The sequence below is a fragment of the Lutjanus erythropterus genome, chromosome 24, assembly GCF_056507025.1.
Source record: "Lutjanus erythropterus isolate fLutEry1 chromosome 24, fLutEry1.hap2, whole genome shotgun sequence".
Taxonomy (NCBI): Eukaryota; Metazoa; Chordata; class Actinopteri; order Lutjaniformes; family Lutjanidae; genus Lutjanus; species Lutjanus erythropterus.
This window is the reverse complement of record NC_139340.1, coordinates 14,466,790-14,483,012: the sequence shown is the minus strand read 5'-3', so window position 1 is coordinate 14,483,012 and position 16,223 is coordinate 14,466,790. Positions and strand designations below refer to the sequence as shown.

At 42.3% G+C, this 16,223-nt stretch overlaps 1 protein-coding gene across 2 annotated transcripts in view; it reads left to right on the top strand.

Moving 5' to 3' along the window:
• LOC146304821 (rho GTPase-activating protein 6-like) overlaps positions 1-16,223 on the top strand; it is a 78,281-nt gene that overhangs the window by 32,442 nt on the left and 29,616 nt on the right. Inside the window, exon 1 of one of the 2 annotated variants that reach the window (XM_084713507.1) lies at positions 686-783. The exons of the other annotated variant lie outside the window; for it this stretch is intronic. Within the exon in view, the coding sequence (XP_084569633.1) occupies positions 742-783 (42 nt within the window). The 5' untranslated portion in view covers positions 686-741. Of the gene's footprint in view, positions 1-685; positions 784-16,223 lie in introns of those variants that run through there. 2 annotated transcript variants of the gene reach the window in all.

Below are 16,223 nucleotides of genomic sequence, written 5' to 3'. Positions count from 1 at the left end.
ATCTGCCTCACTCTGGTTTTCAGTTTCAACCACCATATAGTGATCTATGTAGCTAAAATGCAATAAATCCATGAAGCATGCATACAGTTAGTAAAGTAGTAGTATAAGACATGCCATGGCTAATGTTATCCATATTTGATGCTGCCTAGAAGAAGATGTTGCATGCATTATTATTATTACTTTTGAGATGATTTTTCATAATTTTGAGAGTAGAATGGCCACACTTTATTATTTAGAATTTTAGAATTTCTCAAGTGACAAAAAAAACAAATATATCTCAAGATATTTGTGCCAATAATAACTGAACTTTGCGAGGAAATTCAGCCGTGACTAAAGCTGGTTATATTTTGAAAATCTCCACCGGAAGCCCTGCACTCGCAGCCGACTTGACAGCCGTGCCTCTCTGCCTCGACTCGCTCGGTTCAGCATCTGTCTTCGGCAGAGTCCGCGGAGCGCGCAGTATGGATCCGTTACGCATTACGCACCGTGGAGTCCTGTCTGCCACAGATGTCTGCGCGACACGCTCCTCTGACTGCTGGAAACGCATCAACTCTTAAAAAACGCACGGCGCGGTGACTTGAGGTTAAAGAAGAAGCTCTCTGTTTTGTCTTTCATGTAGAAGAGGGAGACTTTTGCTGCGCTCCGCTCCGACGCACACACACACACTTTTTTTCTTTTTGGATATCATTTGTTTGCATACATTTTTGGGTGCTTGCTATATGTGGATACTCATTCGGGACCATGGGAGACTCCGTGTTCCTCGACAGGCAAAATTCCTATCTTGTAAGTACTTGTTTTATTGGCCATAAATTAATTCTAATGACTTAACTGATAAGGATTGAAAGCTTCCATCTTCTGTTGCCTGAGAGAGCGCGTACACATCTCTCTCTGCGTGTGTGTGTGCTTGTGGAAGGATGTTTGTGTCCTGCTGAGGATGACTTTAAGACTGTTTTGCATATAGAATTTGAAACCTGTGTCTCTGTGGTATTTTGCATATAAGGGGCCATTTGAGAGTTTTTATTATTTTCTGTATCATCAAACAATCACAACCTCATTCACACTCCAATCATGCATGAATTAAAAATATACCTTATGCAATAAATCTCCTAAATACTGATTCTTTTCCTTGTAAAGATGTCAGTGACCGAAACTGAAATTCGAAACTTTGCAGAGCAAAGCGGGGCCCCAACATGCAAAAACTTCCTGTGATGGAACGTTTTAAGTGACATGTGGTGTGTAGAGCACCAACATATGCAAGCGCACAAGACCACACATGTTTCCTGGTCGCAAGAGGAGCCTTCACAAGGTTCCCATGGCTCCTGGAAGTCCTTGTGCATTTTGATGTAATGGTTTCAAAAGTGCTTGGATGTTGCATGAAGTGCTTGAAACTGCTTGTAACTGTATTTGTGTGGCGTTCAGAGTAAATCGCTCCCTGACTGAATAGTTTTTAGTTGATTATAGCACAGAAACATCTGATGTTGAGCATGTAAGCCTGTAAGATGCTGGAGAAGCTTGGAAATGCACATTGAAAATTCTTGAAAAGTGCTTGAATTTGATTTTGGGAAAGCTGTAGGAACCAACAGAACAGAGACCTGCAGCAGACTTCTGTTACACTCTTAGAAATAGAGGTGAACCCCGTATGAGAGATTCTACAGACAACATGGTGTCATGGTTCCACCCAGAACCCTCCTCTAGGCACTTTTCCACCAGCTTAGCTCTGGTTCTTGAACTGGTTCCATTCAAGATCAACTGTTTGATATTCCAAGGGCTCTTAACCCAGCTGTGATGAAAATGGTTCAGTAGAACCTCAGCCCTTAAAGAGCTGTTATTTCTAAGAGTGTCAGAGAGTCACAGGTGTTGTGTTTGACACTCTACACCTCGATGCTCGGTGGACAGATGAGGGCAAAACACACAGATATGGGTCAAGGCCACGGCTCTGGTGAGAACTTTGCCTTGAAAGTGGAACCCTCAGCGTTTTGCAGCTCATGTTTGGTTGAGTGGCATATTCCTGACAAAGATTAGGGAGATTTGTGGCGAAGCGACAGGTTGCTCGCAGAACAGGCTCATTCAAATGTGGGAATGGAGTTGGTTTGTGCAGTGTACGCAGATTGCTCGTGTCTTTCACTCTGTCCCCTCCTTCTGTTTCCATCTGTCCCCCTCTTCTCCTCCTCCGCCTCCTCTCCAGTGGCGAGGAATCCTCTGCTGGCTGCTCCAGCGGTCTGTCTCCTCTTTATGAGCAATGTTTCTGTGGCTGGGATCCCTCATAAAGCTACAAGCATTGATTGGAAAACAATACAATTTGCTTTGGCTCGGCTGGCAGCGTGCTGTGGTCTGGATTTGTGCTTCGGAGCACGGCTGTGTGGTGCGAATAAAGCCGTCGCCACATGGCCCGCAGTAATGGTGTTGAAAATTCATCCAACGCAGGCTGATGAGGCTTCAGTGCACCAGCCAAATGGTTCTTGATGCACTTCTCAACAACAGTGTATGTCATCTCTCCAGAGAAATGATTCTAAAGCCTGATCTGTCTGGGATCTTATTTGTTTATTCAAATTCTGGCTTCCTACGGCCTTTCGAATGAGTGATCTGATTGGACTTCAGAGCAAAACTAATAGCATTTAAGGCAAGTCAACATAAAGAAATCCTATATGATTAGCGCATCAAATAATCCTGATTGCAGAAAATCCTGGAGAAAATCGCAGCTGATATCAGTTTTCCAACACACACCTCTTGTGAGTGTCCAAAAGAGCCAGATTGTGAAATCAAGTGTCCAAAATCCTTTGCTGGATGTCTCGGCTCACCCTGAGGGGTCGGGATGAAGAGCTCAGACGTACAGAGGGAGTACAGTCAGCTGAGGTAGTGGAATCCAGTAAGTTGTGGCTGCTGGATGCCACCCCGTAGAGGTTTTCTAGTTAAGTCCAGTTGGGAGGATACCTGAGGCACACCGAGAAAAAACAATTGAGGGATTACATGTCCTGCTGGGCTTGGGAATGCCCCAAGATCCCCCAAGAAGAGCTGAAGGAAGTGAGTAGGTTCAAGGGAATGTGGGATACTTTCCAGAGAAGCAGCTTGAAAAGGAAAGGGTGGATGAATGTATTATATGTGCATTCTCAAAAACACCTCAAAAGAATTTCTTGAAACTTGGCACAAACATGAACTGATTTGAATCTGGTGGTCAAAGGTCACTGTGACCTCCCTGAAGTGAATAATAACTGTAGGTGATCTGTGTTTCCTGTTCCAACACACCTGACTCAAATGACTAGCTCGCTATCAGGCGTCTGCAGAGGCTTGCTAATGGGCTGATTGCTTGAATCAGGTGTGTCGGAGCAGGAAAACACGTAAAACATGCAGGCCGGTGTGCAGTGTCACAGCTCTTTAATTTATCTTATTGTTACTCGGTTTCCCAGCCCACCTACAGCTCGAGGACTCGCAGTGAGTACGTTGGTGCGCTGAAAAGTTTTTGTTGATGCTCCACATTTCATGAGCAAGCTGTAAAAAAGTCGAGTAATCTAGCAAAGTAAGTCTGGAGTGCGTACTGTGACTCTGCCAAGCTGTAAAAGAAAATATAGTTTGCATTGGAAAATGTGTCTAAACAGAAGTCAGGGATGGTAATCTCCTTTGTGGAGGCTTTATAAGGTAAGAAATTCATCCAGACAGCATCTATTGATTGTAAACATATTAAATCTTTCTTTAGGAAACCTTATACCACTACTTTATTACAAAAAGCAGCAGGTAAAGGCATAAGAGTTATGCCCTGACGATGCGTCTTAATCAAATACTCATGGATTTTCAGCCAGGCTGCTCCTTGCTGTCTTATAAATCCTCAGCACTTAGTTGAACTTGGTACAAGAATGCAGTTAAAATATGACAAAGAAGCAGTTCCAAAGTGAAATGCATTTGTGTTAATGGAAGATTATGCCCCTTCAAGCCGCTCTTTGATAAACAAATGTGGGCTTTCGTCATTCCCGCCAGGGCAGATAAATATTTCAGATTCTGGGTTAGCAGACTGGAGACACACTCGGGGATGGAGAAGATGGAGAGACGGAATCGGAGCGCGAGCGAAGGAGATGTGTTACAGCACCTCGCGGTTGCCAGTGCGTAAACGTTAATCCCCCCTCGAGTCAGCCGTGCATTCGTTCCATTTGTAGTGACGCGTGATGTATTCTGCTTATGGCGTCAAAGCATTGTGCTAATGGAATACCATGAGGGATAATGTGCCGTATAACAGCACAGGACTGATCGCTCAGCTCCCGTCTTGGAAGGAATTTGTTTTCTAATATTACAGACTGCAGGTTTTCATGGTTTTATGGGGATTAAAAGAATGATACATAGGCGAGCTTTTTAGTCAACAAGCAAGATTCATCACATGCAAAGGCGGTAAAAATGTCAAGAGGAACAAATCATTCCTAATGAAATGATTTCTAAGAAAAAAGAAACAAAAAACTAGAAGAAAAATACCAGACTTGGCGTTGAATTCATGTTTATTCACTTTTAAAGAGAGAAAAAGACAAGCTCTTCAATTTTCTTTGCAGCATTTCCACTAATCACCAAAGCTGACTTGCTGTTTTTATGCTGTTAAGGAGTGAGCATCTGCACACATAGAGAAGCCAAGTCACTCTAAGATTATACTGAGTTTTTTGCACTTTTTCTGTGGATAGATTTAAAACAGGATACTAGCAAATTTACCTATATTCATTATGCAATGTTAAAGGGTCAATGTGTCAGACTCAGCTGTGTCTATTGGTAGAAGCTGACAGAAATGGAGGTGGGGAAATGAGGCGAGCTGTTTGCAATCTGCAACCTCACAGCTAGATGCCATTAAATCCTGCACCGCTGGTGCTTTAAATAACGCTGAAAATAACGTGGAACAGTGCCGCAATATGACATCATGAGCAAGAAGCAATAGCTTAGGCTTAATGATGTAAGTAGTACAGTGGTGCTAACCTCTTCACAGTGATGATGCCGACATTTTTTTAAATGGTACGATGTTCACCATTGTATTTTAGCATCCGTGTTAGCATGCTAACATTTGCTAATCAGCACAAAGTGCAGCTGAGGCTGATGGGAAATGCTGACGAGTTAAACAGGTGTTCGGTCGTGACCACGGGGTCATGAATTGACCAGCATCTCCGAAACAGTCGGTGATGATGAATCTCTCGACTGAAGTGAACCAAGCAATCTGAATCAGCAAACTGATTCATAATTTCTTCCTCTGATACACACAAGATATTTTCCCCATCTGGTGTTGCCATGGTAACATCTAACAAAAGAAATTCTACCCTGCACATTTCTCCACTGTACTCTGTACTGGACTCAGTGGTTTGTGTGGCCGCTGACTCACCCACTAACATGTAATTGAACAAATGAAACTGGTGTCTTTCGTTATTTGAACAAGTAGACTGTTTGTTCAGCAGCAGATTGATTTAGCATCAGCAGATGAGCTGTTAAGTCATTTATTTAGCAACCGAACACGTCGTGAATCATCCCCATTGATTCAGGCAGGAAATGTAAGTCATGTATGCTACATCAGAAGACTGTCAGTTGTTCCAAACAGACACCAATCACGCCTGACACTTTAAACAAGTCGGTTTATTTAACCTGTTTCTGCAGGATTCGCCTGTGCCAGTTGAATACTCCGTGTTCTGCAGGGCCTGTTCTGCATTTCCACTGGAAGTACTGGCTTCAAACACCTGCACCGGTAAAGACAACTGTACAATTATTGCAGCAGTGTTTTTACTCGCTGGCTGGTGTTCTCAAGTGAAGTTGAGCTGTAGGTCATGTGCGCTGTGAGGTAATATGCTATCTGGATGTCACACAATGACAGCAGAGAGCTGAATGAACAAGGATGTTGTTGAATGCATGAGTTTGATGCGAGTGAGATAATCCTGGACTGGTGCCAGCCGGCACCGAGGCTTTTGCCAATAGTCAAATAATGATCGTCTTTGTCTTGAAACCTTGTTCTGTATGTACAAGTGTTACAACTTGTTCATATTAACGTGGCTATCAGTCAAATGCAGGAATCCAATGCTTGAAAATGATTTGCAATAGCTGTATAATTGCGCTCAGACTGGATTGATGCGTGTTGCCTTGCTGAGGTTGAGTAAAAAGGCAGACAGAGCAACACAAAGGAAGTATTGATGAAATGATCGATTATCCTCCCTCGCTATCGTTTGTTTCATCCTCGACTGTGTGTCTCTTTGTCTGTCTGTCTCTCATCGCTGACCAAATAGAAAATCCTCTGTCTTCCAGGGACCCCTGTCAAGAGTGCAGCTACCTGTTTAGACAAGCACCAAATCCCCCCCCTTTTGTCTCCAATTGTTCTCCTCTTCGCAGGTTCTCTCGATATTTGACTTTGCTCTGCTCCAGTGTTTTTTGAAAATTTCATTTCTTTCCTCTTCCTCCTCTTCTCCCCCTCTGACTCCATAATGCTGAGAGCAAACATTTTATAACACTGTCGCCTCCTTACCTGCTGATGTGTGACCTTGTTCTATTGCAGTGGTGTTTGCTTTACTCCCGTGCCACTCCTAGTACAAACAGCTCTCGCAGAAAGAGCCACAAAGCCTTCAGTCATACGGCAAATTGAAAGATGTGTTTTACAGAGTGGATTAATGAATAGATCTTTATCAAAGTGTTAAAGGTGCTGTATGCAAGAATTGGCCGCCTCCTAACAAATAGGGGGCAACAATTCAGGAACTGGTATCAAACTGGGAAAAGATAGCATCATGGAAGCCAAACCACACTGTCTGCTGATAATTTTAGTTCATATTTGAATATTTTAAAGTAAAATGTGCACATATAGCACCTTTAATCCAAAATAGATTTTTTGTGGATCTCCATCCTTGGTACTGTAATGACTGTAATGAACAGCTGTGCTCATGCATGCTTGTGTGGGCGGATGCCATCAACCATCCATGCGGCTCCTTAGTCATCGGCAGAGCCTGTTTATTTACATTGATCACAAGTTTTCCTAAGCACACACTGACCCAGAAGGAGAACTTAGCAGGAGTGGACATTTTGTCCACTGCTAGGAATGCACACAGACACTAAATGAATTTCTGCATTTCTGGTTTCATTACGGAAGCCTGTCAGTCCAATTTTAGGGGGGGATGTTCCCTCTTTCTGATTTGAGCAAAATCCTACTTTCAGGTCATCTGTTTTTTGACCGCTTCGCTCAGGGCTTGTTGACCTCGTATCATGTATGTCATGTGTTATGACACACATTCCTCCACATTCATTAACCTCACACTTGAAAGGATCCCCGCCGCTCTGGCGTTGCATGTGTAGCGCCGCTCCAGCGCGGCAGAAAAAAAAGGGAAACCTCAAAGTCAAAAACTGCCTCTCAGCGTTCCACAACCATCACTTGTGGCTCACCATGACAACACCGTCCGTCCCTCGTTTTTCTTTCTAGACCCCGTCAGGGAAAGGCACTTGTTTTATTATCAACAGCGCAAAGAGAAGTCCGCCCTCCCGAAGGCTTGTCTTTTTATGGAGATAGTTGAAGGCTGAGGGGGAAACACGGCAGAGGAAACGCAGAAGAGAAAGTTCTGGCAAGATCTGATCTACTGTTTGCTGTGGGAGATGTTGCTACAACCAGAGGCAGGAGTCTTTCTTTGTCTGGGCCTGAACAAAATATGTGCTCTAGATGTTTTAGGGAGTTTGATTTACAGCTGGAGCTCTTGCCCTGGTTTCTTCATTACCTCACTCAGAGGTGTTTCTTTCTGCGGGGAAAGTTAAAGGAGTTGGTGAGGAGGTTCAAGAAAAGGTTAGACGTGTTTCTTGGCTGTTTGTATGAAAGCCATGAGGGCATGATGTCAATCACCATGTTGCTGTGTGAAGTGTAGAAGTATTACATCATAGCTTGGGAATTTGAAAGAACCATAACAGCGTGTTCTCAATGATTTGCCTGCGCTGCAAAACGGTGCAATGAACCAGAATAGAGACGGAACTAATCAAGTTTGCCATCCTTGGTATTACGAATAATCCTGGACTTCACACGCACTGATGTTTGCACTCAAGCCACACATGGATGCACACATGAGTCATGCGCACAAAGCAGAACTAGATGCTAAATAATGAGAACAGATTGTGCTGTCCGGTGGAGAAATCCCTGCTCATATTTTCAACACCTAGGACAACTGTTGACCTTAGCAACAGAGCAGTGCCAAAACTCACCAAAGCTGTTAAATATCAGTGGAGGTTTTTTTTGCATCCAGCAGTCTTAAGAGGAATGGTAATGCTTGCAGACTTGAGGCGAAGAATTACCAGGGTTAGGAATTTCAAGGAACGTTTTACAAAAGGTCGACAGGTCAAAAACGTCAGGTCGGCATCAAGCGTCATGTCATCTGTTTTACTGCTTCAGTGTGTCTCAGAGGGTCAAAGGGCGTGGGGCAAAGTGTGTCTGAGAGTGCTTTTCCCTAACTAGGTGCATGTGTTTGTATCAGTCTGTGACTCATACTGTAAGTCTTAACAGTGGATGTCTTTATATCAGATAATTTGTGAGACAGACGGAGATTGATGGAAGATGATCCGATTATAATTCACATGATAGAGTTCCGGTTCAGGAGACCGTTTGCTGGTGGGAGCCAGAGTTCTGACAGCACATCTGGGTCAACTGCTGGTCCACCAGCTTCTCTCATTTAGGCTTACCTTCATTGGTCTGTCTCTCTTTTTATTCTAAAAATGATAGTAAGTATTTTCACTGCAACAATTCATGAACTTGTCACTATGACTTTTTCTGCCTTATTCATAATATCCACCACTTTGTCTTCTAATTTTATCTTTCCAACTCTTAACTGTCAGAAAAAAGGTCTTTACTGTTCTCCATGTCCCGACTCCCTTTGTTAGCATCCCTTTGTGCAGCAACTTGCCTTAAAAAGGATATAGCATTGCTGCACCATCCCAAGGTGAATTGCACAATGTACTATTTAACAAGCTCAGGCTCTAGGGATGAATATTTAGTAATGTACATCTACATTTTTTGCTGTGCCCCTTTGCTTACAATTGCTGAAAGTTTATGTCACAATGCTCTCTGTGCTTGTCTGCATTTGGGTTGGTGTCCTCTCTTTGCACTGTCTCGAAGGGCTAGTTTTGCACCACTGTCAAGCATTTCATTTCTGGTGTGAACACCACTCAAAGCAGTTTGCTCATTTCGGTCAGTAGGGTCTGTTCTGTGCCCACAGAATATTACAGTGCAGGTTTTCTAGGCAGCTCATTGAGTTGTTATTGTAAATGAGCGTGAACGAGTAACCACAAGATGAAAAGTAGCATAACCGCTGCAGCCTTAAATAAACAGCATCTCTTAGTCAGTGTCATGATGGTAATAGCTGCCTGCAAGAGATTAGTCGATAGCTGTGGTGCATGTTGTGTACGTGACCTGCGTGAAGGTGTTTGCCCCATTGATCATTAGTGATTTGGTTTGCAAAGCATGGAGAGCAGAAAAAAAACCCCATCATAAGACAGACAAGGCACGTGGAGACAGGTGGACTGATAGAATCAAGACCAGACAGACAGAATCAGATGATGCCACGCATGAAGGTGGAAGTCAAATTTCCAGTCTGGTGACATCTTGGAGAGACTTGATGAAGGAAATATTGAGAGTTAAATGATGAATAACGCAGACGATGCCAGGAATAACACAGATTTATGTGACAGGAATAACACACGCGAACATTTGGCGCGTTGGGGATTCCATGCACGCTTTTATACTTGCAGTAATGGGTGTGTGCGCTCATGCACCTGGTATGCACATATTTGCACACATCAGGACGAACCCATTTCATGTGTGTGTCCATGCATTTAAGCTGCAACTTGCGCATATGTGTGCAGAAGTGTGACCTGGGAGTTCAAGGGGCTTTTGACTGAGACTGGATTAGCTGCTCTCAAGGCTGCCACTGGAATGTGAGGATCAACAAGTCTGTTGTGGCAGTGCATGCACGAACACACACACACACACACACACACACACACACACACACACACACGCCCATTTCATCGTGGCACACACTGTTTACCTTCCAGTCTATTAGAGTCTATTAATATTCCTCCATTCGTCCTCCCTCCTCTCCCAGTGTTCTGTCTTCTTTCTCTCTGGGAGTATGCTCAAAATTGGATTTCATGAAAGCAGCACTGGTGGCGGGGGAAATAAGTGGCTATTTTTATCGTTTACATCATTGTACGGCTTGGCGTGGATATAAATGCGGATTTATTGATGTTTTGTTGTCTGTTTCACTCTTAGAGTTGCAGAGAGCTCAAGGACGACCTCAAAAATGTTGTTAATTTTCATTTATTCATTACTTTCTTTGATTAAAAGTGTGCCTTTTCCATGCATCTTTTCTAATAGTTGAAAAAAAAGTTTTTGCATCATAAAATCTGAATAAAAAGGACAGACATACGCAAAAAACTACATGAAAAAGCTAAACAAATGAGAAAACCTCAGGGTACATTATCACCTTGTGCGCTGGTAGACACTAGTTTATAGTAAAATGATGAGAGCATGTAAACAGGAAACGTCCCTGTGTGTGTGTGTGTGTGTGTGTGTGTGTGTGTGTGCTTATACACTGACCACAGATCGATGAGTTAAGATCTGCACGTGCTGATTGATGGATGAGTGCATATATAATTACATCCATCAAGCAGTGTTTGTTTACATACGTATGTTTGACACCAGCGTCCTCGCTCATGGGGATGAGCCGGGTATTTCAGTGTGTTCAGAGTGTTTCATTGATCTCTGATGACATGTCGTGGTTATTTAATGATTTATTACAGAAAATATATTTCAGATTTCTTCATTAATAGAAGCCAGCTCCACTTCTGAAATAATTTACATACTGTATAAACAAAAAGTTTTGCAGCTTTGTTTATTTCCTCCTAACTTAACAGATTACTTCATCCTGATACCCTTGAAGGTATTTTTTTTTTTTTTTTAAAAACCTGGGCCCCATTGTCACATATTTTGGTGTCGAAATGACTAATACGTATGGAAAGTTTTGGAACCGGTCCAATAAATCGCCTGAGCCAGCAGCAACAAAAGGATAAGATTGTGGAATTGTGGATTCCAGGAACCAGTATCTTTTATTTTATGTGTTATTTCCCATGTCAAAATTACATTAGGGTTCTTTTATTTTGGAAAATGGGTTGTTTTTTAAATCTATGCTAAGTGGCTGCAGTGATCATATGAGGCTCTGTTTATTTATTTGGTAAAGCAGGTGGAAGCGAGGGGTAGAAATCATCCGCGTCCTTCGTAAACAGCTCGCGTCAGTGTTCCGTGGTCGCTCATAAACGCCGTGTCGACTGATGGCATCGGCAAATAGCATTGTTCAAAGTAAGACAGTGAAAGCTTCCAGTAAAAACAGTGACAGTAGACCCTGGAAAGATGTTTTTGGTAAATGTCACACTCCTCTGTGCCAGATTTCTTTTTTTAAATTCAAGATAGTGCAGCAGCTCAAAGGAAAACACAGTCACAGTCGTTCAGCGACTTGCTGTTTGGCCCAAGGCCAAAAGTTTCACCAGTTTTCACTGAAAGTATAATTCGTGTGTTTTTTTAATAGTCAGATAAAAAGCAGATAAAAATGACTTTAGAGCTGCCTAAAGTTAGGGAGTGTACAAAAATTATTAAGGGGGTGGCCGGGGCGGAAAATGGATCTTTGGAAAGATGTTTGTGTAGCTGTTTGTATTTTCTGGTTTCTGCTTTATTGCATGGTTTCATGTTCGCTTTCAGCTGGATAGGCAACAAATGCAAATGCAAATCCCTGCTGTCTTGAGCTGACGTGCAGAATCAAACCGAGTCGAGCCAAGTTAGCACATGTTGGGAAAAGGGGTACTGGTGTACTTGCGGGACGTTAGATGAGTTGGTCCTTCAATGTGGACGCACTGTGCACATACACACCTGTACTTATAGCTGACCACTTGTGATCGGATCACCCAGGATGCGTGTACCAGGCATAAACAGCCTCATGGAGTTAAGCTCTTATGCAGCATAATGCATGTTCAACACCACCAAACCTGTTCTGCTAATGGGTGAAGCTGAATATTATGGCCACAAGCTGCAAGCTAAGCCCTGTTCACTTATTTAGAGCAGCTAGAACGCCTGGTAAATTGAACTAAAATGTTTATTATGTCGCTAATGTGCTGATGTGATTGTTCCTCAAACAATACTGATTTGAAATTGGGGCTGAGTTGAGGTTATTGGTGTAGAAGAAGGTCAAGAGTCAGTATGAGGGTTCAAAGGAGGGTTTTGCTGAAAGTATTCTCAGTGTTGGATCTTTTTTAAACCTTGCGGTGCGTGCTTTGTGATCAGTGATCAAACCTACACTCAACAGAGTCGAGTGAGAAACAGGCTGTTTGAGTTCTGATCGCTCTCACGGAGCGGTGCCAGTGGGAAGGTGATAAGTAGTTTACCATGTTAATCAAACACCCCATTAGCACTTATCAGCCTCTGTTTAAAGTGCTTTACACCTAGTCATTATAGTTAACACTTTATAGCATTCTTTACTGGCACACACACACACACACATGTTTCGGTCAGTTGAAGGTTGGTTGGTGTGTTTGGCAGGACAGCAGCACTGACTGGACCGCTGTGTTCATTCTCATTTCCGCTAGGAAATCAATAATAGAGCAGCTGACCCGACTCTGACCCGCGTCACACGTGCACAAGTACACGCATGCATACACACGCGCACACACACACACACACATGCAGTGTCACATCCAGTGTCCAGAGAGAACAAAGCATCGCTGGGCAGTGACGGGTGTGGCGTGGGTCTCCAGGAAGTTACACTTGGCTAAAACTTCCTGGACTGTAACAAGGCTGATGCTTTTAAACACCGATTTAATTAGTTTTGAAGTGTTTTCTTTCTTATGTGCAGTGAGTCGTTGTTTTTGAATGGTTTACATCACATTGTTATGGAATAAAGTCAGCTGAGAAGAGTGCTGTTAAAAGTTATAATAGTTCAATCTTATATGAGGCTCATTTTTCAATTTTTAATCCTTTTCAGAGAAATATTTCAGGATCATGTGCTTATCAAAAGTGAATATACTACTTATTTAACTTATTTAACTCTTCAGAACTTACAAACATGAGTTCTTCTAACTTGAAATCTTTTTGAAATTAGTTGAATTTATAAGGAAATAAAGATTTTAAGTTGAGCCAACAACTCTGAAGTCACACTGATGCACATTGCAAACAAATTTGATCTTATTGTACATGTTTTCTCAAGTGCAACTGAATTAATTTCAAGTTAACTTGATTAGAAAAGTTTCATGGTTTTAAACCGTATTTGCAGTTCAGTCAAATTAACTTACAAGTCCCTCTAAGTAAGTTAAATTAATTAAGTGGTTGCACTGATCATTTGAGGCAGGATACTACTGGCAAAAACATTGTTTCAACATTTTATTTATCTCATATCAGCTTTCTGTTCTGCAAATTCTTGTAAATTAGTGTATATTTAGTCAGATAAAGCCTAATTAGCATATTTAAACAAAGCATTTCAAAGAGACACAGAGAGGTCTAAGATATGTGGCCAGAGTCTTTTTCTAGATGCACTAGAAGAAAGTGCGCTCCAGTTGTTCAGCCATCAGTTGCCCCAGGGGCCGAAATGTGCCGCGTCTCGGCCCGGTCATACATTCCAGTCCAGTCATGGAAGACTTTCAATCTCCATCGGAAGCGGCGGAGTCGGCCCAGACCCCGCCTCCTCCCACAGGACGAGCCCTGGGGTCTAAAAAGGGGCCCTTACGTTGTTTGTGTCAAAAATAAAGTGGAATACATTGATCACGTTATCATGTGAAGATACAGAGAGATGAAGACTGAAAAACAGCAACAAGGAGATTGCTTAGACCAGACACGGTGATGGCGTCTTTGTCAAACTCACAAGGCAGAACAGTGTTTATATTTACACCTTGTATAGTGGTAGTAGTATATATTTTTTCATAAAACTTCAGAACATGAGGTCTTTTGACTTGAACTATTGAGTTGAATGAATGTACTGCACAAAGTTTAATCAACTCATTAAATTAAGTTTCTAAAGAAACATGATCAGCATGTTAGCACACTTCCCAGCATTCACTGCGTGGGAGTCAAAACTCTGCTGAGAGCCTTCCTTTTTTTTATAGTTTGAAGAAAAAATATTTGTGTTCTTCCTGTGAAATGAAGAACTGACTCTTCAAACTTAGAAAATGTGGAAGGAAATCCAATTTTTTTGGTTCAACTTAATTAAGTAGAAAAGCTCATTGTTTTGAATAATTACATAAATACCTCAACTTGTCTCAGCCCACTTAAAAGGCAGTCTGGACGCTAACTTTTTTAAGTCAAAACAATTTATTTTACAGTGCAGAATAGCACATGTGCAAGATTTTTTTTTTCAACTGTAGCGTACTTGTGCAATCCTCTGAACACGTGCAAACGCATGTGTGGCTCGTGTGTTTAAGTCGCGCATAAAACACTACCATGTGTCTCATAAAGCGAACCGCAGCTCTGCCTCAACTCTGTCATCTCCATCATCAACATCATCCGGATTCTGAGGGGCAGAGCAGCAGGTTGCAATCCCCGCTCTTTAACTACCTCGTAGGATTAACCGGTAGGGGGGTGGGGGGGTGGTTCCAGCACCCACGTGGAAAATAAAGAGTCTTACGGAGACTTTACTCTGATCCCGCTGTGTTAAATGGATACAGTGGAAGAAGCACAGGGAGGGAGAAATCAGGGGAATGCACTGGATTGTTGTCGGCTCATGTTCTTGCCATTGGTGCACAAAACAAACTTACTATTCTGCTAATAGGATCAATTTATAATCTTGCACATGCTTACATCCATGAAAAATAAAGACCAAGGTGTTAAGTAAATGCAGGCTGATCTGCTATAATGGACGGTGTTGTTGAAGTTGATAATTTTTTAAAAGTGTAGATGCAGACAATAAGAGCAGAAAAGGGCTAAGATGAAACGTTCATCACTTCAAGAATCCACCCACAAACTCGAGTTGAACGTTCGCCTGAAATAGTTCAGAAGTCAGTCTTATCTCAAGTGACAGTTGCAACCCCACTTCCTCAAAAAAATGCCAACACATCCCACGCGTTTGCCCGGACGTTTTCAGTGAGGAAATCTTCTTGGGCAAGGAGGAGGCCCGGTCCGCGGTTGCAAAACTGTCCTTTAACCGAAACATCGACGTGTACAGCATGACAGTGTGAAATCGGGTTTGCCGTGAAATTTGACAAGCTGAGAAAAATGTTGAGCTCTTGTGTGTGTAAAAAAAAAAAAGTCTCCAGAAGAAAGCAGCTGTTTCAAAAATGACAGATTAATGACACTAGTTGCGTTGAATTAGACATTATTTGCCAGAAAATCTTGGATTTATTATGTCCCCTAAGACGTCTGGAAACACTCTTATCTTTGGTTTGTGCAGGAGTCACATTTCTTTTCTTTGAAAAAAAAAGAAAGGCTTCCTGTCTTTTTAGCCCAGTGTCATAGCTGTCATGTGTCTGTCTGGACAACAGGAAGTAATGGGACAAAGTTGTCTCTGCTATGGTTGTTGTGGGACTTCCCATATGACAAAGATATATAAAAAAAAACTACAATATAATAGCAAAATAACTTCCAGTTGAATCTGAGGCATTAGAGCAGCAATTGCATGTATCTTATTATAGTTTTTGCTTTTCACAGTAGTGGTGAATAAGATAAAGGGAGTCTGGGCTGCATATGTCACATTCCCACTTTACATCTTAGGCCCGACTCAGTATGGCTTTTTTGGCACAGATGCCAATTCTAATCTCTGAATCTATCTATTTAACATTCCAGGATTGATGGAGTGCCACAATATTTCTCTGGGAGTTGTTCCTGTGAAGCCCATGCATGTGTGTGTGTGTGTGTGTGAGATCCCGTTTCTCACGGTGCCGTCATAGTAGAGCGGTCAGGCTGCAAAATGTTCGATGGGAAAGTAATACCCATGGGGCGACTTACACAACCATTTTGACTGATTGACAGATAAAGCGCACACACACACACACACACACACACACACACACAATGTGCTGTATACGTATTGAAATCTATCCGTGTTAATGAGCGCACACTCCTCTATTCCAGAACTGTATGTATATCCAGTTCTGGTTCGTCGTCATCGTCTGCTGCATATTTGCTGATTCACTGTGAGCGGATGAAAACTGTGCAGCTGTTTTCACATAGACGCGGGCATTTTTGGTATTCATTTGGGGAAAAAAAAAAAAGGTTAAAAGGTTGAGAAATA